The following is a 25,742-nucleotide window of genomic DNA, read 5'->3' as shown; positions in this document are numbered from 1 at the left end:
CTGAAACTGCTGCATCTGCTCCACAGCCCAGATGTGCATATGGCATCAATCTGCCCTCTGCAGGAAAACGTGACCCAAAAATGACCATTTAATCTCCTTCTCAATCCAATTTGGCTCAGGCACGTGGCCTCTGCCTTCCTGCACAGTGCCACAAGCACAGGCACAGGCAGTCCCTGCTCAGGGGTGCGCGCTGGGCTCCGCACACGCTGCGGCAGCGCCTGCAGGCTGCCTGCTGCCTGGGAGTCACACAGAACTCTGCAGAGAGAGGTCATGGGCTGTGCTGATGGCAACCCTGTCCCCCTCTGCCCATCTCAGAGAGCCCCGAAGCAGAGCAGTGCACTGGAGATAGCCATGCTGATGCTGCTGTGCACATTTCAGGAGGGAAGAAAAACAGCTCAAGGCAATGTAGTGATTTAAAAGGAAACAGATTAAAGGTGGTCACGTGAGTGCAGCTGTGTCCCAGCAATTATGCCATATGCATTTATAGGTAGATGGATATCTGGCAAAACTCTCTCTCTCCCTTGAAAGGGTCTAAATCACAGGAAGGGCTGTTACTCATGCTGCAACCCGCCCATGACAGGTGAGGGTATCAAACACTATTGACCAGGTGAACAGGGCAGTCTGAGAAAGGGGACTTGGGGTGAGTATTTGTTCCAAACATGTACAGGGCATGCCAAATGGGGGGGAGTCCTGATGGTTTTTCCTATCTCCATGGATTTGTACAGCCTCTTTTTGAGTCAGTATCTCTGTGAAACAAACAGCTGACAGCCTTAGGAGCATTTACATAGGGGTAAAGACCTTGGCCTGTACTGATGGTTGCACGAAAATGCAAAACAGTTGTCAGTCAAAGTGAGTTTTGAACTCAAATTTGTTTCATTTCCAGCTGAGCAAATTTTCTCTTATTTTACAGGATACAGAGAGAACATACTCTCCTGTGCCTAAGCACCGCTCCTCGTCTCTGCAATACAACAGAACAAATAGCCTAATCAGGCCAAAATGCAGAGCATGCTGAAAAACTAGGAATATTCAGGATGTAGTTAGAGAAGGTGAAAATCTTCCCTGTAGCTTAGGAGGGCTGGTATTGCTGCTCCAGTCACAGTGCTCAGGGGCAAAAGTTTATCTGGTAGGAAAAGAGAGAGTTATATTGCCCTGTTGGAGAGACACCACCTGGAGAGGGGTGAAGTTATAAATTCTATGGAAGGAAATACACAAATGGGGCAATGTAGGACTGGGATGCAAGGAAGCAAGGAGTTGATGAAGGCCACTAGGCTTTTTTGGTGGCATTGGGATTGCAGGGATTAATGAAATGAATGAATGAATGAATGAATGAATGAATGAATGAATGAATGAATGAATGAATGAATGAATGAGGCTCCATCAGATGCAACAGAACCTTGTGCTGATCAGAGAAGCAGAGCATGTGTTTTCCATCTTTCATCTGTCCCTCCATCTTCTGTTTCATCACAGAAACCCAATCTCAGAGGCCTTCTCATATCCATTACAGGGAAAAATAACTGGATCCAACACAAACAGAAAGCAGAGCCATGCTATGGTAGAAAACCTCCTGCCACCTTCAGAGATCACAACATTTACCCTGTACATTTGTGATCCTCCTAAACACAGGCAGAGCAGCTCAGTTACACACACACATTTGTATGCCTTGCATTTGCAAATAATCTCTGATGTGGAGCTTCTTGGAGTGCTCCGTGGAAATCCATAAGCCTGTAGCAGCCTCTGCATCCCCTTTGGCTTACTAGAGCAATAAGAACTTCTGAAGAGTCCCTGCAGCTTAGTTTGCTTTCCTACTGACAGATGCACTTTGGATGGCTCTGATCAAAGTTCCTTCTCTTATTAAGTTGCACAGAATTATTTCTGATATTCTCCCTGCCATTCATGATCACTTAACTACAATCCTTTCCCTGATCACCTGGCCCTCCCCTCCAGATGAGTTTTCTACAGTGATGGAGTGACACATAGAGTTCTGCAGGCTTCAGGAAGAGCTGCTGCCATCAGCCATCTACCAAAGGTGTTTCTTCAGGTTTTCAAGCAGTCCTAGGAAGGGCCTGCATCAACATCCTCCCTTTTTGTGCTGCCTGAAGGGCAAGTCCCACCATTTGGCTGTGTGTGACCACCCTGTTGTGAAGAGCACTTGAAATAACAGATCCTGGACTGGGGTCAGTGGAGAAGCCTCTAGAACTTTTACTACACAGTTCCCTAGGTTTCCTAAATGTACAGTCTTCTGAAATATTCCAGTATTGACTTCAAACTTGCTAGTTCTGCTTCTGCTGGAAGATGGATCTTTTTCTTGTCTTTTAGTAAAGAGAATTAAAAGCAAAGACAACAGCAGAACCAGAAGTTCTCAGAGCAATGGAGTCAAACATTGTGTATGTTCCCCTGATTTGTGCCTGGTAGAAAGTGGCTTTTTGATGTCCAGTAGGGACAGGTCTCTTACAACAGTTCCCCTCCACGGCATCACAACCCAGTGTGGGCAGTATGCACCACTTGGCCATATATTTTCAGGCAACTCATAAGAGCTTAAGAGTACTGCAATCTTTATTTGTTAAAGGTGGTTGGGTTTGGCAGAGAAGTTTAAATGTCATGGAGTGCATCTCATGAACTTATAAACAGAACTGACATGGATAAGCACTGATGCTTAGGGAGGCAAGTAAGAAAGAGAGAATATTTTTCCTTTGTATTAAAACATATCTTGGGACAGGTTTTGAACAGCTTTCCAGGCAAATAAATTGAAGGCAGAAAACAAAAATGGCCTGTAGAAGGGAGGATTACTCTAAGACTCCAGAAAGCAGCAATTGTAACAGAATGCTTTTGTTGTTATGAAGAGACTAATGGCTGTTTTGGTAGTAATAAGACAACGTGTAATAAATTTCTGCTATATAGCATATTTTTAGAGATTCCTAATTTTTTTTAATCTGCCTCTGAAAAGTTGAAAACCTTAGTTACAGATCTCTTTTTGCTCATCCTTCTGTTCAATTTAAACAAAAACAGTTCTTGCTCAATCAAGGTTTTCTGCAACCAGTATTTCTATAAGACTCAGATTTAAAATAGAATCAGCTTCTTGAGGTTTAGTGATTGTTGGATCAAGAAATGTCCTGGCTATGACAAAGAGAAATAACTGAGCTTTTGCTATTATTAGCAATGTTTGTTCTTATTCTTCAAGCTATAGATGGGCAGGTATTTTCCCTTGGTATTTATCTGACTACCATTACACAAATCTCAGCCCTTGTCCAAATCCACTCTGGGGAGTTAGAGCAGACATTTAATCCTTTCTTTTGCACAGCTCCTCCTACAATCACTGTAAAAGCTAAGGGGAGATCTTACTGCTGTCTTCAGCCATCTCATGGTACAGCAAGAAAGCCAGACTCTTCTCCAAGGTGTATGGTCACAAGAGGAAATAGATACAATTTGAAACACAAGAAATTATGATTATAAATAAAAAATATACACCCCCTCCCAATTTTACCACAAGGGATGTAAAATATTTAATCTGGTGTCCAGAGACATGAGTGGAATAACTGTCCTTGGAATTGTCCATCTCTGGAGATCTGGAGACCTGATTTGGTCAGATCTGCTTGAGTGGAAGTTGAACAGGATGATTTCCTGAGGTTCCCTAAATCCTAAAATATTCTGAGGTTGTGTGATTTTTTTGGACATGAGTTATAACTCAGAATTGTCTCCATCACCTGACATTTGCACTGAATGCCTGAGCACATCTTCAAAGAGATGAAGCTCCTGTCTGGCATACCAAGAAAAAGATGAGAGAGGAAATCTCATTAATAGCTGCATGATGGGAAGGCCAAGAACTTTCCCACATGTCTGTGATAAGGGCAAGAAATAAATCATAAGGAGTGGGAAAGGGAATAACAATGGCAGCTGGGCCAGGTCATGACAGTTTAGCAAGCTGGACTTTATGAAGGAGTACTCAACTTCAGGCTATGGGGGCTCTAAAAATGTTTTTCTTAGAAATGATGTAGCCATCCTGCCTATGAAGAACATTTTCCAGATGTGGGTTAAATGTAGGTGACAGCACTTCTGCTCTCATATGTCAGAGGAGGCTATGAACTGTTTTTTTCCTAACTAGCTGAATCCCATGAGTGTTTTTCCAGACTGAAAGTTTCTTGCTTTTAATCTGATGTGGAATAAAACTGTCTTCAAACACAGAACTTTTTCCATGAGGGAAATCTTCTCTGCCAGCTAGCCCAAGGGTTTTTGAAGCTGGTTTCTAAGGATGCACACAGTACACAGTTCTCTCTGTGACAGAAAAGACAAAAGTTGATATGCAAAGACAGTTTCAGTTCTCTGTATCCCCAGATTTTCTCCTTGGGCACTGCAAAAATTTCCCATTGTTGGAGATCTGAAAATCAAGAGGGGATATTTCTTCTCCAGTCCTTGCACAGCTATTAAGCTTCAAGCAGGAATTTCATTGAGGGAACTTATTTTACTGCTATTACAGAGAGGTTCAGACTAGACTAACCCAGTAACTCCCTCTAGCCTTAAATCTTGTAAGAATGCCTGCCTTTTCAATGTTAAGGAAATGTTGGGGTTTTATGTCCTAAAATGTGAACTCTGTAGGGCAAGAAAAGCCTTTGCTTCACTTCTTGGTACAATGCTTGACATATTGACATCCTGTAAAGGTTACCATACTATTAAAATAAAGAATGGTCAGGAGACCAGAAGCACCCATAACTCTCCTTCTGCCTCTTGTGGAAACCCACTCTTTAATTACTTAACTGCTATTTCTCTCTGATACAGTATTTTATCATTGCCTACTTTTCTTGAATGCTCATCTGATCCGTCTTAATGTTCTTTTAATATCACTTGGAATGGGATAATAATATTCTTGTACTTCTCCAGCACCTTAAGCCCTGACAGGTCCTAGTGTGCTTAACAAGGGAAAAAAGGAAAGGGAAGTGCTTAATTCATCAGACAGTGCAAGGTCATGCAAGACATCAGACAGAGAAGAAGAAGAATTAAAAAGCACTGGGGTGTTTGGAGGGGCAGGTTTAGCCCATGGCCCTGTACTTGCAGGAAGCGCAAACCATCCACTGAGCTTTAGTTCAGCACCTGCAGGAAATTGCCAGGGTAGGTGCTGATGTGATGTGGGTGAAGTGCCAGCAGGATTCCTGCACGCTGATGCTGTGTGTTATGTCTTCAACAGGTCCTTCCACATGGCTTTTTTTAGCTCTCCCAAACACTGAGAACTGGAGTAAAGAACTCCAGTAAGGACAGGGGATGCTGTGGGATGCACATGGAAGTTCTTGGAAAACCACTTCTTTCATCAAGATACCAGTGAAAGAAGTGAGCTTCTTGGTTTTGACTCCTCTGAAGCAGGACAATGCCTGTGCTGGGAAATTGGAGAGGAAGGGATCACAGTAATTAAAGCAAAAAATAAGGATCTGAGCAAGTGTCTGTGCAACCCTAGAGAAAGCAAATGAACACAACACGAGTACACAGCCAGGACATGAGAGAAAATAAGCTTAAGCTGGGCATAGGGTTAATGCCCCAAGTGACAGTGCTAGGAGGAAATGTGAACCACCCCATCCATAAAGTGACTGAAGAAGCAGGAGAGAAGTGGGTGATGTGGGTAACATTTCAAACAGGACCGGCTAGAGGCCTGAATGTGTCAGGAAAATCATATTCAGCCTTGCTGAGAGTGGCTTTAACTCGGGCAGAGAGCAGACACCTGAACTGAAGTAATGAGGATCCATTCACTCTTTCTCCACGTGGCTGCTGTAAGTGAGCAGTGACAGGACCAGTCAATCCATGTCTTACCTATGGCAGTCACAGGATCACTAAAGAAAAACACAACTGCTCCTCCAGCCTTTTCCTTCCAGCTCTCCTCAGGAGGCAAGGCAGAAGAGCTCAAGTCATTAATGATCTGAAGAGCCAAAAGACTTAATGCTTACTGCATCTGCAGGCTCTCCTGCAGGCTGCTACTTGGGAAAATGGATGCAATTCAGTAAGGCCAAATGCAGCTCCTCCACCAGTGCAGTAATGCCAGCTGCACAGAGCCAGGGTGGAGGACTGGCCAAGAAGCAGCTCTGAAGGACATGGAGATCACGAGCTGAGTAACAATCAATAATCATCTGTGTTCCCTAAATAAATGAATAAATAAAGAGGGTGAACATTAGCCTGGAATGGATGACTTCTGCTACCTGTTAAACAGGATTCAAAACCTTTCTGCCTGCTCAGCACTGAGGAGGATTCAGCTGGATAATTGCTTCCAGTGCATTCATGGCAAAATATGGACCATTTGGTAAGGGTAACAGCAAGGATGATTAGTAGTCTAGAAAAAACATCATAAAAGCAAAGGCAGAATTGGGATTGTTTGGCCTTGAGAAGATGAAGGAGTGTTACGGCTTCAGTTGTCACTTAAATTTGTAAAATCCTGAAAATATGAATTTTCACTGTATTTACATCCAACTACTGGAAAATACCTTCAGATACTGATAGGGAAAAAAGGAAAGGGCAAGAAGAAATAAGCAGCAGCAGGAAAGTTAGGTTCTCCAACTATGCCCATCCTTAAGAACTGGTTAGGTCAGCCTCTGTCAGGATTTTTGACTGGTAGATCTCTTGAGAACTGAGCACTGCCCCATGCTTGGGCATGATCAGTGCACACATTAAACAGAAGCTAAACCTACACAGTACCAGAGATTACAGCAGCAATCCCAGGGAATGACTTGACAGAGGCGGCAGCTGCAGGACTGTCTGCAAATGGTGAGGGCAAACACCTCCAAAAACTTAGTGCACTACAAACCTTAGAGGGGCCTCTAGCACTGACCTCTAGGCTAATGGCACGTACTTTTTGCATGGGAAAGGTGACCTCATGGCCTTACCTTAAACATGAACACACTGACAGTCAAGCAGTCCTTCTGCTAAGGTAACCTTCTGCTAAGAGCAACATGGCAAAGAGACCACAAAGACTGTAGCAGTCCTTGGCCTCCAAACTGGTTGAAAATCAAGTTTATTTTCTCTCTCCTGTTCTGCAAAGTTGTTTTGCATATGTCTGTCACTGCATGGAAAAAAGTATGCCTGACAGTTCAGTTGTCCGACCAAAATGGATGTTCCCTACAAAGTTATTCTACAGAGGAGACAAAACTTTCTCAGAGATCCTTTCAAGATAGAACTACCCTTCCTTCATGGGGTTTACATAGTTTTCCCCAAGCACAGCCTGGTTCCTAATAATAATACGCAAACCCTTCTTTTTTTGTATCATTCTCCCATTCTGTACCATCCCATCCCTCACTCCCCACCCAAGGAAGCAAGTTAAGCTTGCGTGACTGTTGGGAGTGATGGCACCAGAGTTCCAAGCTGCACAGAGAGGAGGCTTGGATTTGATGGTACACAGACCATAGGAGAAACTGTGCAGATAGAGCCAGACAGGATGGATGGGACCAAGCTCTGATGTGTCAATTGGCTTTGGCCAAAAAGAAAGGAAGGAAGAAGAGGTGAGAGAAAACCACCCAAGACTGTAAAGAACAAGAAATGACATGACAGAAGATGTGTGAGAATTTCAGTATAGGGGCCTTGTCACTAGAAGCAGTCTGCCCACCATGATTTTGCCTTATCACTATTCACAGAGGGGCATGGGGACAGTCCATTTATTATCTTCATAGGTTTCCAGGTTCTGCTGTTACTTTCTTCACCAGAAAAAAGTCATCGCTCATCACTCTCCACTGCCAACAGTGTAATCTGTTCTACTGTAACCAGTGATAAATCAGAAAAGAATAAAAGGTAGGTTGTGAAAAGATGGGGGAAGATAAGAAAGTCATTTTAGGTAAGCAATTCTGATTAACAAAGGAAAAGGAGAAAGATAAAAAGTTAAGCTATTCTGTAAGTCTGGTTTCCCATGGAAACCATATCGTGTTGGGGTTCTTCTTTTTTTGTCTAATGGGATACACATTCCTCTTACAGCTGCTGTTCCATCTGAAGCTCTGTCCTCCATGGGCTCTACAGTGTCTAGCACAGACAATGCTATAATCTCTCCCTCAGCAGGACATTTCTAGCTTTCTTCTTCTTCATCCAGGTAGGTTTCATGAAGCATACAGGAATTTATGCCTTTCAGATCTGCACTCTCTGCCAGATGTGGCCGACATTAGCCAGGTTAGGTTTAGGGGAGGGCTGCTGAGCATAACCTGGAACAGCTAACACCATCACATGGCTTTATTCCTTTGGCAAGAAGATAATAAAAGGAGGGATGGTCACAGGTATGGAACACTAACAATTACAGTACATCTTATAATCTTACTACAAGCCTAGGAGGAATGGAGACGTGCAGCAGGCACAGAGGATACACAGTATCACAGATTTTTGGCATAACCATTTCTGACTTCTGGACTGGGCCAGCCTTGAATGGAAAAACACCAAAAGCAAAGACTGCAAATGACTGCCACAGAGGAGGCCCTTGCTGGGAATGAATTTTTGTTTGAAAGACAGCCTGAATGCAGGAACAGAGCCTTTCCAGAGGCAAATGTTGCCTTTGTGGAAATAACAGTGACTCTACAGATGCAAACAATGGAGCAACATGCTTTTGCATTGCTTCTTCTGTCACTAACTGACATCAGCCACTGTTAATCATGGCCTGAAATGTATATTTAAGAAATAGTGACACAAACATAGACAAGTTCCTTCATGAAGCCTTTTATAGAGGGAAAAGTGAAAGAAAAGAAAAACTGCTGCTCAGGCTAGCTAGTGGCACTGAAATAAATGGGTCAGGCATCAGAGTTTCAGCAGGCACAAAAGGTGAAAACCTTGTCTTCCAGAGCAATTAAAAGTCAATGGGATTAGTGACTTTCACTATTATTTATAGAAACCCCGCTGTGTGCACAACATTATTGAAATACAGGGGTCAGGTCCCTGCTACTGGATGCCTACACTTTTGCTGTTGAAGTTAATGGGAGCTTTGCCAATCAACTCTGTGGCAACAGCAACTAAATCTAAAATAGATGACATCCTGGGCTCCATTCAGTTGATGGCTCAAGCAAAGCTTTTGCCAAAGCCAAGAATGTTCTGCCTCTGCACTGTACACTGTACATGATTTCATCCTGGGACAGGTGAAACAGGAGAGGCAGCTACAGAGGTGTTAAGATACAAAGATGGGAAGGCAGAGAGATGAACTGAATGCCACAGGAAGCATCCTCTCTTCCCTCCCACCATAAATTACAATATACAGATTGAAATCTAAACAGCTGCATTCTAGCATCTCTTATTCTTCAGTTTTAGCAGGACTGGCTGTTTTGTAATGAATGATTCTCCTTCTAACTCCAAGTAAATGAATCCTTTGGGAACACACCTATGAAAAGGACATGGATGGGGAGCCTGCACTGTCATGTGATTCAGCATGCTTGAAAACAGTGTCCTGATGGTCTAGCCAGTTTGGACAGATCCTGTGAAGTACCAGCATCCATATTTGCAAGTTTTTCTGGGCTTTGGACACGCTTGTGATACTGGTTGCACAGTTGTTTCTTCTTCCACTCATTCATTGTCATACTTGTGCCCTGAATTCTGGCACAGACTTCCTCTTCTCCTCTTTGTCTCACTCTAGCACTTCATTTTCCTCAATCTTGCAACGCTACAGAAATCAGGCATCCCAGAGACCTCCTCCACTCCTCTGTGCTGCTGAGAGACCAGTGTGTATACCTGACCTTAGCTCATGCCTTCTCTGCAGACCATGCCATGCAGGGAGCTGATGATGCTTTCTGCTCATGTCTGTACCAGGAAGGGGTTGAGTTATTTCAAGTCACACATGCTAATGGTCAGTTGTTCAAGGGTACTGACCATTCCCTGATCCTACACAGGGCCCCCAAGAATGTGTTACTCCTGGATGAGTAATTTGGGGTCACTTTAATTCTAGAGAAGTCTTGAACATGGCAAGTGCCTAGACACTGAAGAAACTACCTTACATGAGCATGAAATCCAGACATGAACCTGCAGGGGTGGATCTCACTGGTCAGACACAGGAGGCTGGTGAGCTGTGAGGCAAGACACCAGCCCCAGGACCCTGCTCCTAGTCAGTCTGACCTGATCTCTAGATTGGCTTCTGATGAAAACATGAGTTTTACTTTCAGAAGTGTTATCATTAATTGTAACGACTCTAGATATTCATAATAATCACACAGTTTTGTAATCCTTCATTAAACTTTAGCTCTTTGTCCTGCAGCAAGGAGCTCCACAGCCCAGTTACGTATCACGTAGAAATGCATGTCTTAATATCCATTATAAGTTGTCTTCCCTTCCAATTTTCTTGAAGGTCTTCATGTCCTCATGTTAAGGAGCTGGTGTCCCAAAAGTCTAGCAGGAAATTTGATGGGAAGTATAGTCTTCATCCAAGCATTTCTACTGAATAATGAGCTAAGTCCAAGCTAGCAACCTGCAGGTAAGAGTCCACAATCTGTTCTCTCTGATCCTCCACAGCCAACCAAATCTACCACTACTGACTTTTCAAATCTCCATCTTTCCACATCGTTCCCCAAAAAAGAGAAACAGAAACACAGACTGAAAATGATAGGTAATAAAGATGTGCACACACTCTAACTGACAATATAACAAGCGAACCTTGAAACATACGGCTTTCCAAATTATCTCAGTTTCATTTAAGAATGTTTTTCTATTTAATTTCAGCACAGCTAGAACCACTTCTGAGATCCTAAACTCCACAGCACTGCTAACTCCTCGTGATGTGGGTAAAGTTTATCCCCTGATGTGAAGGGACTCTTCACCCAAGTCTTTTCCTGCTAAACCCCATGACTTGCTTTCAGATTGGAACCATAACAAATACTATAAAACATTTGTGAGAGAGGAGCTCATCTCAGTTTCTTTCTCTTGCAGAACATTGTCAGAGATCCAGGAAAGCAGACAAAATTCTGCAAACACTAAGCATTAACCAAAACAGAAGAAAATACTCCAGCATTTTTCTTCCTCACTTTCTCCCGAGAGCTTTGCCACTCAATCCAGGCTCTCAGAATTTGCTGACACAATGGTGCAGGACGTTCAGTCATTGAAACCTTCGAAAATGCCGAGCAAGTCCCCAAAAGGAAATGCCATTGCCAAGAGCTGAGTTCAGTCCCTCAGCTTCAATGATGTTTAGCTCTCATTTTCAATGAAAGCAGCAGCCTTTTTCAACTGTCAGACCTGAGAAGAGTTTGCTCTTCACGCCCTCAAAACATGAGCCCAGATGCTGCAATCCCCTGGTCATCAGATCCACTCTCTTCTTGCCTGCATCCCTGGTTTCTCTTGACTAGCATATAAGGATCAGAACAGTTTCACAATAATGAGCTTTCCTCCTTCCTACGGTCCTCAGCACATTTTAAAATGAAAGAATCAGCTTACCCATAAGAGCCACAAACCAACATGAGGAGCTTAAGATATAAGCAATTCAGTAGCCTGAAGTATCATGCATGTTGGGCAATCATATATTTAAAGCAAAAATCCCTACCAATTTTATTTTGCATTAGATATTAAATAAAATCTACTTGCAAAACCAGATTACTAAGAAACCTTTTCGGTTGTTGTTTTGGTTGGGATTTTTTTTATATCAAAACAGGATTAAAACATCTTTTGGAGACTCACTGTCACTTTATCTGAGTAAATAAGCTTAGAGTGCCTAACAGTCAAATTATAATGAAGGCTTTTGTTCTTGCTACTGTGATGCAGCCCTGCAAATTTGCCCACAGCTGCAGCAAATTCAGATGGTTTTGACAGGTAAATAAAATACTGTTTAGATCTGTAATTGTTATTAATCTGCAGAGTAAAGAACTAGCAATTATATTTTGTTTCCAAGCAGATACATTTTCATTAGGATCTTGAGAGGGGTGGTATAGAATAATATGACTTTTACAGTTGTGAGGGTCCAAAACATGAAGAGTCTTTGGTCAGCTGTTGAGTTGTAAAACAAATGGGAAATAAAGGCTAAACCAGTAATAAGCACCACAACAAAAAGGAACAAGGAATGTGGGATTTAGCCCTGTTGGAGTTTTATTGACACAAGCACCAAATAAACCAAACTGCAGGTCTTGACATCAGCTGCACCAATTCAGTGCTCAGTTATTCTGAACTGTACTTCCAGGAAGCTGTGTCAGGATCTGGCTGTGCTTTAAAACCCCACAGTTTGGGCCTCCATAATGACTTGTGCTTCCCAGCTGCTGCAGGGGCAAAAGGTTTCAAATACTCCTCAAGCAATGCCGGTGAACAAAAAATTATTTGCAGAACAAGGTACTGCTCAAGGACGAGTAGCAGAATCCAGCTGCAAATATCTCATTGTATTGGTCAGAAACTGTGAGAATCAAAAAAGAGAAATCCTAGTGAAAGTCTTATGAGATGCCAGTCACGTCTGCTCAACTCCTCACTCAGGTAGGCTGGCAGATGGTCAGCAAATAGTCTCACTTTTACAATGCAACCTACACTGGTTTTCAGTGTGAAAATTAACATCCAGTTATTTTCAAGCAGTAATGTTCTCCAAAGAAGCAAGCTACCTCTATTTTAATTCTGTTTAGGCTCTGACAGGTAAGCTAACCTCGCAGGTGCTACGTCTTGTGTACACAGGCAGAATGGCAAGCCAGGGAAGAGTACTAGAAATGTGGAATAGTGCAAATTCCCATGAATTGCATGGCTTCCAACTTTTAGAAGATAAGGGGACAAGACAAGCAAGAGAAGAAGGTATACAGTATCTCCAAAAATAATTATTTCTCCCACTCCTATTTGAAAACCCATGGTGAGAACTGTGTCTCACGGCTATCTGCGAGCTGCATAAACCATTAGAGAAGGCTACAGTCCACTGAGCTGTGACCTATGGAACCCCTGGTATGACACATCCAGCAGGGCTGGGGATACTGGCATCAGCTGGTGGCAGATCCCACTTCTCTCAAGGAGGAATGGAAGCCCAGCATCCATTGCCACCATCCTCAAACCAACATAAGGGAAGGCACAACCACTGCATTACAGATGTAGGCAATATTGGGAAAGGCAGGACGTGTGCCAGAGCATGGCCACTTTTAAATGACAACTGGTTTTCTCCTTAGCAGAGCACATAGGTCCATGAAGGGGAAAGAACACCTGGGGTAAAACCCATTTTGCATAAGATTTCAATATATCACCTTGTGTGCCAGAATCTGTGCCCAAAATGGAAATAGTCAAGTTGAACTTTTCAATCCTTTCTCATACAAGGATCCCCTATTGTGACAGGTAATGGAATTATCCTGAGTAATAGTGGTTATCTGCACATATGGGCTTGATCCCACAAGCAGAGGTCTGCAGCCTTCCTTGCACCTGCAAGCTGTGTCATGTTAGGTACAAATGTTGCTGGGTACATCACTGTAAGGAAGTTGCCAGCCTGAAAGTATGTGAGATGCTTTTAATTGTCATTAAATATGGAGAATAATGCTCCAGAGTGGGATCTTTTATTCTAGCATGGTTGCATTTGTTTCATTGTCCTGTGTGGTGGAGGGCAACTTCACTGGCCCAACCTCAGTCTGTACCACGGAGCATCTCAGGGCTGCAGCTTTAGCAGGTACAATTGTAGCCAGCCGTGTTTCCCTGCAGATAGTGCAACCGGGAGCATGGGAGCGATGGAGCACCTGCACAGTTCCTACTAGCCATCCCCTGGGAAACACTGAAGTGGGGTTGTCTCCTGCCACGTGCTTTGTACAGACCGAAGTTGTATTTTTAAAAGCAAAGAGCGCATGAAACTCCTCCTTTGCATCACTTTTGCCACCATCGCAACTGGGTACCCACAAAGCACCAAAGAGCCTGCCTTGCTGAGATGCGCTCCGCTCCGTGAAGGTGTCAGCACGTCCCTCCTCCCGTGCCACAGCTGTACGGCTCTGAGGCTGGGCAGCAGCGCCCGGGGCAAGGCTGCCGGGAAGCAGAACAGGAGGGAGCACGCCTCCACCCCACACCCCCTTGGGAAACACTACCGAGATGCAAAACCTGGATCCCGGGGCCTGGGCAGAAGGCAGAGCCCCTCTGGGTTTGGGGTGCTGTTCCGGGCAACAGAGACACCCCTCAAGCAGCAGGATCCCTCAGGCTGGAGCATCGTGGGCATCACGGGCCCCCAGCCCAGCGCCCGCCGCCCGCGCCGCTCACCTGCTCGGGCCCCTGGAAGCAGATCCTGCAGAGCGGGGTGCGGATGCCGCTGTCGACGCTGCTGCCCAGCGAGTAGCGGTCCTCGGCCTTGCCCTTGCCGAAGTCATCCGAGGAGGTGCTGCTGGGCAGGGAGGCGGGCGGCTCCCCGGCGGGGCTGCCCCACTCCTCGGCGGCCGGGCTGGCCGCGCCGCCGCCGCCGCCCGCCGCCCGCCAGCCGGGCCCGCGCCCCCCGGGCGGAGCGGCCCCCGCCGCCGCCTCTGCGCCGCCGGGCATGGGGAGCGGCGGCGGCGGGGAGGGCGGCGGCGGCGCGGGGGGTCTCCGCAGCAGGAAGACCTTCAGGTCATTGAAGAGCATGCGGCAGCGGCACTTGAGGAGGCCTTGGTTTCGCAACATCTGTCTCGGACGGAGGAGCCCGCAGCAGCAGTAGCAGAAAATGCCCGCGCCGGGTGGTATTAACATGTGCCTTTCCTTGGCAGGCGGGCACGGGGGAAAGAAAAGGGCAGGAGCCGGGCGCCCCGCGGCCGGGGGGGCTCCGCGGCGGCCGCAGTGCCGGGGGGGCTGCGCTGGCCGCCGGGGAACGCACAAAAGCGGAGCCGGAGGGCGAGGGGGAAAAGTCCCCGGCAGCCCGCTGCAACCCGGCGGGGACGGCAATTGAAAAAAAAAAATCCACACCAGAAAGAAAAACGACTCTGTGCTGCCGAGGTATCCTTTCCCCCCCTCCACAAGTTTGCTTAGAAATCAGCGGGAGGAAATAAATCTCCCACGCCCGAGGGTCCAGGGGCGCAGGCGGCGGTCTCGGGAGAAAGCCCCCGATCAGCTCTCACAACTCCTAAGCCTGTAAAAAAGAAGGGTCCACGTCTCCGGTGGGTGTAGGGAGGAGGGAGAATATGGTTCTCTCGACAGTATTTGGCATCTCAAGTAATTTTCCTTTTTCTTCTATTTTATATTATTTTTTTTTTCAATTAAAAAATAAAACCCGATCACACGAATCCCGGTGTGCATCCAGACAAAATAGCAGCTGGTCTGGCTATCAAAATGCAAAATTGGTAGCTGTTGTTATTATCAAAATTGCCTCTTTGAGAAAAAAGACCTTCACATTGTTTGTGGGAAAACACCCTACGTTTTCAACACTGTACTCCCAGGTGGCTTCAGATTTTACCGTTGCCTTTAAAAGATTTAATTGTAAATATTAAAAGTCCGGAAAGAAATAATTAGCATTCAATAAGCTTAATCCCAGATGCACTGAGACAAATATATTTTTATATATATATAATATATATATCATATATATTTTATATATATTTATATATTCTGACCTTCTCTATTCCAGCAGCTGCCTGGACCACACCAAAATAAAAAAAAAAAAAAAAAAAAATCAGAGCGAAATTGATGAGGGAAGGCGGCTGTATTATTCCCTAAGCTGTTACCATCCTGGACCAAAAACCCACGTCGAAATCGGATCTATTCTTCGTATGTAATTGACCGGGGAAACGTGGATCTTACATGGTCACGTTTCCTTTCCTCCTTTCACAAAACAGGAACGTCATCAAACGCATTGGCAGCTTGTACAGACCATTGTGGATGGCGAGGCGGTCAGGGCTCTATCAGCAATTGCAGGGACCTCCTTTTGATGCATTGGACGAGGCTCCTTCTTTCTCTCCACCACCGTCCCCACCTTCATTTTCCTCCCCTTCTGTCCTCCTCCTGCTCTGACTGTTGCTCTCTCTCACAGGCATTGACATTCAACCATCGCAAGTCTGTCGCACTCTCGCTGGCAGGGAAAAAAAATCGGAGCCGATAATTCTCTTCTTCCTCCTTTAGGCTCGGATGGAGCACAATGCGCCAGACACATGGGGCAGCATGGCTTATTTTTCGTGCGGTTCCTACCGCTTTGGCAACATCGAGCTGGTGTGTGCGTGTGTGCCTTCCTCCCTCAGCAGCAGCCTTCTCTCCGCTCTCCCATCCGGCTTGCCGTGATGATGTTGCTGTTGCTATCTCCCTTGGATGCAATGGGGAAGGCAGATTGTTTGCAGTGCGAGCGGGGATTTGCAGGAAGGGAGGGGTGGGACGTGGCCGCGCTCTTCTCCCTCCCCCGGCTTGAAAAAAAAATTAAAAATAAAAATTAAAAAAAAAAAGGAGAGAGAAAAAGAAAAACCAAAAAGGCGGGGTGAGAGGGGGAGAATCAAAGCAAGGAATGGAGCCTTTCCCAACCTTTGAAGCCCCGGGCTGCCGGCTGCCTGCGAGAGCCCACGCCGGGGAGGAAGGGAAGAGGGGCGGGGAAGGGGCTGGGCGGGCGCTGCGGCTTCAGCACCACGGGGCGCGGACAGCTCCGCCGGGCGGGGCGGGGCCGGGCGGGGCTCGGAGGGGCGGCTCTGCCGGCGCCGCTCCCCCGGCCCGCCCGCACCGGCCCGCCCGCACCGATCCTCACCGGGCCGACCCGCACCGACCCGACCCGCACCGGGCCGACCCGCACCGAGCCGACCCGCACCGACCCGACCGCACCGACCCGACCCGCACCGACCGCACCGACCCGACCCGCACCGACCCGACCCGCACCGCCGAGCCCCGCACCGCCCCGCCGCCGAGGGGCACCCGGAAGGCGGCGAAGCCTCTTGCGCCCCGCCGCGTTCCGGGCGCGTTCCCACCTCCCACCGGGAGCTGCGGGCACCTGTGACACTCGGGAACTTCCAGGGGCAGGAGGCAGAGGCCGCGAGTGCGGGTTTTACACCAACAAACTTTTCCCTAGCAGATTAATTTGTTGCAGAGGATCTCACGGTCTAATAGCTATGATATTATTATTACATTTTACTCGAGCAGAGTTTTTTGCTGATAGATTTGTTTTGTTTTGTTTCAGTAGTATGTATTTTAGTAGAAATATGGGTTCCTTGTAGCCCAGTGGAGGGTAAATATGACTGAATACTATTGCTTAATTAGAGTTTTGCAGCAAGTAATGAATGGATGCCAAGGCCAATAGTTTTTACTCTCTCAGCCTGTTTGAAAATTTTAAGTAGCAGCTGCTGGAGGCATTAGCTTTTCTCTGCAATCATCAGCAGAAGTGGCTATCCCCACCCCATCCTGCTATGTGTGTCCATGCAGACCCATGCAGCCTCTGAATGCTAGGGGAAACTTAGGTCTCCACTGGGACATGGTATTTGCCATTCCAGCTGGAACAGCAGCTGACAAAGGTGCTGAATTTGATGTGGATCAAAAGTATTACTGATACCAACTATTGATACAGCCTATGCAATATGGTTAATGTCAGTGCAATGTCTCAGCTCAGGGACCAGTGAATACCCATGAGATAGGACACACCTCTTGGCGCCTGGGTCAGACATAATTTCATTTAATTTAGTTTCTTCCTTAAATTTCTCCTTCAGGAGGCCATTGCATGCACTAATGCCAGTCTGGGTTCTCTAGCTGGTCTTGTGTGCAAGGTGTTCCTGGGCAGTGACCCAGACAATACCACTGATAAATAATCTCATGTCTCTTAAAAGTTGTGCTGGACCCTAGGCAATAATTTGAAATTGTTTCCTCTAGAAAAAGACATGGCATGTATAAACCACCGTGTCATGATTAGTAGAGGAATCTATGTTGTTACCTAATTAAAAAGGAGCAGACTGATTATTTGCTACAGGAAAATGAAACCAGCACATGCAATTAATTTCCAGGAAATAAATTACACATTGGGATGCTTTAAAACATTCATCAATGCAGCCTGCCATTCCTCAGAAAAGCTGGGCGGATTTGCCAGTGTGGCTGTCTACAACATATTTAAGGCTTCTCAGAATTTCATATGTGTCTAATGGGGTCATTAGAGAAATAATAATGGAAAGAGCTTTTTAGAGACTTCCTGTGTGTGAGACAGGCTGGCTAGAGCCCGAGTCTCTGTGTCCATGCTGTAGGATGGCTTTCCACCACCATCCCCCCATGCTTTTCATTGTTCCCATCTTTTTGTCTTGATGTCACCAACATTTTCAGAACGGTTCCATCAGCAACAGAATTGGAGAAAAATACATTGTTGTCATCCTTTGCTTCTGTAAAGCATCTTTCATCCTTCCCTCCTTCCCATGCCTGGTTTTACAGAAAGGATATTCTCAGGGTAGAGGAGATCTTTGTGTTATACTCTGGGTTTTAATGTATGGGCTGTGTGCCCAGAGAGTTGAATGGCTGATAAATGTGACAAAATAAATAAAACAAATAATAAATCGGAGGTGCTCCATATGCTTCCCAGAGGTGAGTGGGTACTATTATTCCTGTTTTGGTAAATGGGACAACTGCCAATGTTTTCACACTTGGATGCTACCTTCAGGCTCCTTGGTATGGATCAAGGTGTCTTGCTTAAAATGCTTGCACTGGAGAGAGCTGGCTCAAGACACTTTGGTGAGATGCCAGTGAGAATCAGGAGCTGTTAGGAGGCCAGTTCAGTCTTCCTAATTTTGCATCACAGGAAGCAATGTGCAGCAAATGATCAGCAGCACCTTCTTTTGCAGAAGGATATGTTTCTGGGAGTTTTGATCCTTTGTCTCTTGAGCCCACTATCAGGCAAGACGTTAACATAGGGAGGATAGCTTGGGAGGCACCAGCTTTGGCAGACACTGCCTCTGCCCTCCTCAGGTACAGAAAGAGGAAGAAAAACCATATGACTCAATCAGCTAAGAGTGGAGAACTGGTTCCTCTTGGTTGCTTACATCCACACTACTGACTAGGAAATTAGATTGGGGAGATGGCCATGCATCTTGGCACAGACCTGCAGGCCTGTTTGTTCTAGAAGGATTCAGGCATCAGGCTGCAGGTTGGTCTCAGCACAGATGCTCTAACACTGGCTATCTAAAGCACAGTGTGGGCCCATTTGCCCTTAGCTACTCCCTCAACAAGGACAAAAAAAGTATTGCTATTCATGTGCCTCCTCGTCACCTCTCTGTACAAGCCATCACTCAGCACAGAGGGGGTGGAGGAAGCAAGAAAGGGTGGCTAGAGCTGCATCAATACTTGATCTGCCTCTGTGGCAGCCTGATATAAAATCATATAAGCAAATTTTTATTTTTTATGTTGTTAGTTCTGGGATTTTTTTTTAAATGGCAGAGGTAGTGGGAAGGCAAATGCAAGCAGGAAAGCATTATGTGGACTGCAGCCGAACAGCTTGAACTGAGCACACCGGTCATTGCGCACAAGCATGTGAGAGACAGACAATATAAATGCTGATGTGGACAGAGAGGGTCAGGGAGCCAGAAAGCTGCCAGAGAAACATTCCTTTGTGTTTTCCATCTCTCAGGAAGTAAACAGTTACCTAAACCCATTTTCATGCCCACCTACTCAGTCAATAGCTGCACTGCGCCTCCTGCTCCACTTACAGCTCTTAATGGTGCAGAGGAGCTTTGATTGCTGTGGCATGGGCCCCATCCCTCTGGCAAACCATTACTTAAATCCAATACATCAAAGGTTCCTACTGCTCTCTCCGTGATGGGGAGCTGCTCATCAGCTGAGTACCCTCTGATTGCTTGTCACAGTCAGACTTCCTAGTTTTTTTCCCGGATGGAGATATTAAATAAATCTCAAGTGATGTAATTACCATAACTCAGCTGAGGAAGCTTGTGGGCAGATGCAGCCAGAGGCCAGAGGGAGCTATGTCACTTTTTTTTTGTCTTTCTTTCTTTCTGGGCAGGTGCAAGTGTGTTGATGCAAAGGGTGTTGTGGCTGGAAAGCTCGGCTGACCAGGTGGGGGTTATACATTTTCTAAACATTCAGAAATAATCCATATATTGATTGGAATAATCTTCTCAGGGGAGATGCCTTGGTGTATCTGCTCTCTTGGACTGGAGCAAAAAAGTCATCACACTCTGCAGACAGGGAGTTCCTGTGCTATTGCTTTCTCCTCAGGCAGGGACTGAACTTCCACTTGTTCTCTCCCTGCAAAAATCATGGTCTGTATCTGAGGTGATACACGGCAAATTTTGCTATTTCCATGGCAGCTTGCCCTATACAAAGGGGAGAGAAAAAGATTGGTTCTTTTTTGAAAAATCAGGCATGTCCAGCAACAGGACCCCAAGCAAAGCAAAGTACAACTGCACATCTTTTTCCCTGCGTTCACGAAGAAATCCATGTCTTTGTTTTATTGAGCTTTCTCTACAAGCAGGCTTGAGGCCAGTCAATGTGCAGAAGAATGTGGGTGAGAAGATACTACTGCTGATAAGGACAGCCCCCACCTTTCCTCCTTTAGGCTCTGGATTTAAAATTCAAACTTGCAGTGCCACAGCACTTCTCTTCAAGACTAGACAACTTCAAACATGGAGCTTTCCTGGTAACAAGTCCTACACTACCTCCTACAAAAGGAATTCCTTGTCCTCTTGGATGACTAGTCAGAACTGTGACTGGAACAGAGCAGCTGCAATAGATGGTGTGTTTCAGGATATCTTCAGAAGGCATTCAGCCAAATACTGAGTGGATTTAACTATCCAGGAATGTAGTAATTGTCATGAAATTCCAAACCTAAAGGGACCTGAAAATTAGGCATTAAAAAAAATAAAGTATATAATCAAAGGTCCCTTGGATACTTCTACTACTCTCCTAAGTCAAGTCAAATTTGTTTCAAGTGTCTAATTGCATTCTCAGATGTATGTTATTTTAGTGACACACAACAGTACTAGAACTTGCTTACACTTGTCTGAGGGGATTTAGAGAAAAAACAGTGTTGTTAAACAAGCTCATTAGGTGCTGATCCTGAGAGCTATTCCATGCTCTCCAAATTCAGGTGAACAGAAAGGACCTAGCATGTGATCCAGCATTTGCTTGGTTACTGGGATTCACCAGCAGACACAGTAACACTGAGGATATTCCCCCTAGGACCATCATCTGGCACAACACTGCCATACTCAAGAAAACAAGCAGGAGTTTTGTAAGACTAAATGTCTGTCCTCAGGAGGACCTGTACCTGGCATAAATAGGTAGTGCATAGAGATACCACACCAGGATGTCCAGGAGATTAATCCTATGAATCCTGTGAATCCTGTGCTAAGATCCTTCTTGAGCTACACTTCTCCTTCAGTATAATGAACATTTGGATATTTGAGACTGTTCCCCCAAATTCTTAGTGATATGTATCTTGGGATTTAACATCTTAGGCTGCTCAGATAACTTCCCCATCTACAGCAGCTTGTTTCTGGATCAGCAGGCAGATACACACATGCTGCAAAAGTATAGTGCAAGTAGCAAAGTTGCTTTCAAGCCAGATTATCTGCTTAGTTTCATCAGTAGTAGGTGAGTTTCCATGTTGGCAGAGGCCAAGAGCCAGACATGAGAAGAAGACCTTTTTAGGTGTCTCCTAAGCAATCTTCATTGTATAAAATGGGTCTCGAGAAGAGCGGAGACGCTGGAGATCAGAGAAAGGTACACTGAAGTACATCACAGTAGGACATCCTAGTGTCTCCCTGTGTGAAGAATTACCCATCATATGCACCAGCTTCACATGATTTTCACAGAAGGCAGCAGGCTCCCACATTTGCCTGAAATGTCAGGCACAAAACACTGGGCCGACCCACAGCCTGTTAAGAATCTGTGTTGTCTCTCTCTCTTGCCCTGAATATGCTCCAATGCACATCAGAAACACAGGAAAGTGCACAACTGTCAATAATAAGTGCACAAAGGTCTCACTGCAAGTATCACTCTCCATGGTGACCTCTCCCCACACCTTTGCACAAGGGACAAGTGCAATGTCTGTCAATGAGTGAACTGAGGGCTCCATCAGGAAGAGAGGAGTGTGGATTTAAAGGCAGGGCTGTTGCAGGTGGCATTGTGCAGACGATGAAAACAGAGGGAAATAGAAGAGTGGTGAGTGGGGAAAGGTGGTGGATTCACACTCATGGAAACAGGAATTGATTTTTGACCATTGCATTTCAAAGGAGCATCCCCCAATAGTACCGCAGAATGGAAATTTTGTTCTGAAAAGGAGGATTTGGCCTTGCAGGTGGCCCAGACACAGTATTTGAAAAGGAGCTTAAACATTGCATTGACACTCTCCCAGGGCCTCAGGAGCACATAAAGTGAGAGACTGTTACATCCAAGTGATGGCCCAGATCTACTGCTTCCTAATGCACTTTATGTTAATTAAAGGGAGATTTCAAAACCATACACATTTTCTTGCCAAGATAATTAATTAATTTAGAAGCTTATGTAGTTAAAGAGTTTTTTAATTACATTTTATTGTGGGGGACCGTTTTAGAGATGGATGCTGCCACAAGCTGAACATCTCCATAAAGGTGGTGAGTGCCTGGGCTTTTCTGTGGGATGAACCCTCAGTGCTGATGAGCTGGAAATCTCCTCTAGTCTGTGGGGTCATGCAGTTCCTAGTGACTTGATCCCAGTAGACTGAAATATTCAGTCTCACAGACCCTAAAAGGAAACCCTCAAAAGCACTGGCTTCTGAGCCAGTGTCCGCCTGTAGGCAGAACTTCCATGCTGCTAAAGGGGCTTTTCCTTCCTAACAGGCCTTGGGCTCTCTCTGGTGATGTTTTCTAACCCTCAGGCCATAATGCAGATGACTGTGGTGATGGGCTGACTCTAATACCAACCCTTTCCATCTTAAGTGGTCTCTCTGGATCTTCCTCCCAGACAAATGTGCTCTCATTCAAAAAGAGGAGGAAAACACAAGCTGTCAACCCCAGGAAACTTCTCTCCCTGCATCATACCCAAACTCACAACCCTGCCTTCCTGACCTGCCCTGTAAGGACATAAATTGATTCCTGTCCCTGAAAGCACTTAAGCTAGATGGGAAGAGCTACAACTCTTTTGATTTATATTGGGAAACTGAGGGACAGGCCAGAGAATTCCCCCTTGGAGTCAGCAGTGAAGTGCTGCGTAGGGAACTATTTTGCCTCATAGCATGGTTCTCTTTGAGAGCAATTTGCACATCCTTGTGTGATGTGCAAGAACACATGCAATATATCTCTATTTTTCTTCCCCCTTTTTATGACTGAATAACCACACAATCTTTCTTCCATGGAAGTCTGACTGCTGCTGTTTATTGCCCCCTGGAAACAGGATGACAACAGCCCACGGCTCCTCCACAGCAACTCGCAAAGGTCTCCTAAGCAGAGAATTATGCCCGTTGGAGGCAATAAACAGCAGGAACAGTAGAGTGACTAAGCACCAAAGATCCTGCATTTGTGTAAAAACTAGCAATGAAAAAGAGGCAAGGATGCCCTGGAGAATGGTGCCTTAGGAAAAACGTTTCCAGCATTTTCTAAAAATGAAGGTTTTCGTGCATAAAACACAGGCCAAATTTGAACCTCATTCCACTGTTGAGCCTGCCTGTGATCCTGGGTATGACTTCTATGCTAAGCATCAAGACTTAATGAAAAACTGGTAAATCACAGGAGAATTGGCCCAGATACACTGAGATATTCTCCTGCCCTCCCTGAAGCCGTTTGGGTGTGTGGAGATGCTGGTAGAGCCTTCTGGGGATCAGGAGAATGTGCAGACAGATATGGAGTCTTCTATCTAAAGGCATCATGTGTTGGGACTCTGCTGCTGAGCCTTCCCCTGACTGGCTCTGGTGCCATTTGGGGAACCCTCATTTAGGCAGAAAAGGATCAAAACCTCAAGGGATCTCAGCACAGGATACTGCCCACATGGTCTGTTTTCTCTGAAGCAGAACTGCACCTGCAGTTGCACTGGCACCATGTGATCCTGTAAAATCCCTGTGCCCATGAAATCCTGATGTACAAGGGAAAAAAAATTAATCTCCTTTTGTTCTCTTGCCTGACCACCTCCTTCCTACATTTTTCTTCTTGATTCATTTTTATGTTCAGTGATATAAATTTTCCAGGTCAGTGCTAAGTCCCTTGCTTGTGTGATCTTTACATACCAGCAGACATATGCAGAGAGATGAGAGGAGACCAAGTGCAAATCAATCCATCCTCCTGACACTTTTATTTATCTATTTTCTTTCCCCATCTGCTACTGCTCAACTGCCTCTGTGTGTGTGTGAAAGAGGGATGGGGAAAGGGGTTGGGATACTGGTACAGCCACTGAAGAGCTCTGTGGCTGAAATCAGACAAATGTACATTACCTGTACATGGCCTGTACCAGGCAGAGAGGAAGACTCTTAACATACACTGACTATTATATTTCATGGTTGTGTCATCCAGCAGCCACACTGGGAGAAGAGACAGGAGTTTGTACTTTCAGGTTTGCATTCAACCATGCCTTCCCACTGAAATGTGCAAGTCAAGGTAAATCATGGCACACAGCAGTGTTCTTTGCTCACTAGGTTTGGGTCAAGACCTGGATTTTTTTCATGTAGTCTGTATCATCTGTAATGAGTTCTACTCTAATCCAAGATGGCTCTGAATCATCAGCTAGAGCAGGGTCCAGTGGCTGTTAAGTTTCCCGCATATTAAATCATTCACACAATCTCTAGCTAGAGTATTTAACTTTTTCTTCAATCCTGTTTTGTCTTTTAAGAGCTAAACCTCAAGAACTCATGAACCACCAGATATCTGCAGAGTGGTATACATTCAAAATGCAATTCTTTTATAGCAGTGGTGTTATTACACAGTGAGCTTGTTCCTGGAATGAGCATTGCTTAGGAGTTGTCAATACTTTAATCTGATTTATACAAGCTGTGTTCTCCCTCTCTCTCCCTCTTCCCTCAAATAAACGCTAATAAGTTCTCAACCTGGACAAATCCCAGGTAGTGGGATCAGTACTTGGCAATACATCAGCTTTGTTGCTGAAATCAGGGATGAAGCAGGGACAACTGAAAGTGCTTTTCTCAGTTGTTTTTAATTCAACTTGCAAATAACTTGGTGCCTGTCTGAAGTATGACTGTCCTATAGGAATACACTTCAATTCTTATACTACTGTGTGCCAATTAAGTAATTAATGAAAGTGTGGAAAATCTATAAAAAAAAGTTGGTTGCATCCACAGGGAACATTAATACTGCAAGGTGTCATGCCTATGAATAAAACCTGACAGTATCTACAAATTCAGAGCGAACTGCTTGTTCTGCTGTTAAGAGATCAAGTCCAGGCACTGATCAGAAGATTTTCAAGACCTGGTCTTTAACTTGTCTGTGGACTGGAAAGTATTTTCAGGGCACATGGGGGTTAGTCTGTCCTCCAGGACTCAGTTGTCATTTTACAACCAAATGTTGCATTAGACATTGCAGGACATGAATGTCACTGCTTTTAGCCTCAAATTCTGTCAGCATGATATTGTGCCATGGTGCAATCTCAGTAAGCATCTTGATTTGATTTGAGCATTGCTTCACAATTCACTCCAGGAGGGCTTAGGGTCCAATTCTGCAAACAGCTCTGCAAATGAGAAGTCATATCCACCACTGCTTAGAAACCTTGACATCCAGCAGCGCTCTCAGAGCACAGAGCAGCGCCCCCATCCTGGCAAAATTACATGGAAATGGTGGCCATTTCCAAACTTCACTTGACCTCAGAGACAGTGCTTGATTTCTCTGTCTTACAGTGAATCCAGATGGACAACAAGAAAATAATCAAGGGACTTGCTGAAAACCCAGCTGCTGCTTCTGAGCTTGGATTTTCCAGGTCAATACATTTCAATTTTTTCCACCGAAAGAGAGAAGAGAAAACCTCACTCTTCCACACTCGGTCTTAAGTCAAGCTCCCGCAAGATA

The 25,742-nt window shown here is 45.3% G+C and overlaps 1 protein-coding gene across 1 annotated transcript in view; it reads right to left on the bottom strand.

The window, feature by feature from the left end:
• The window catches only part of MARCHF4 (membrane associated ring-CH-type finger 4), a 100,847-nt gene extending 84,479 nt beyond the window's left edge, over positions 1–16,368 (bottom strand). Inside the window, exons 1-2 of the mRNA XM_033064573.1 lie at positions 16,309–16,368; positions 14,098–16,193 (exon numbers count right to left, since the gene is read on the bottom strand). Coding sequence (XP_032920464.1) covers positions 14,098–14,556 — 459 coding nt within the window. The 5' untranslated portion in view covers positions 14,557–16,193; positions 16,309–16,368. The remainder of the gene's footprint in view (positions 1–14,097; positions 16,194–16,308) is intronic.
• Positions 16,369–25,742: the final 9,374 nt, after the last annotated feature.

This window comes from Catharus ustulatus, chromosome 7 (assembly GCF_009819885.2).
Source record: "Catharus ustulatus isolate bCatUst1 chromosome 7, bCatUst1.pri.v2, whole genome shotgun sequence".
NCBI classification, from domain to species: Eukaryota; Metazoa; Chordata; class Aves; order Passeriformes; family Turdidae; genus Catharus; species Catharus ustulatus.
Note: the sequence above shows the minus strand (reverse complement) of the source record. Positions and strands in the feature narration are given on the sequence as shown.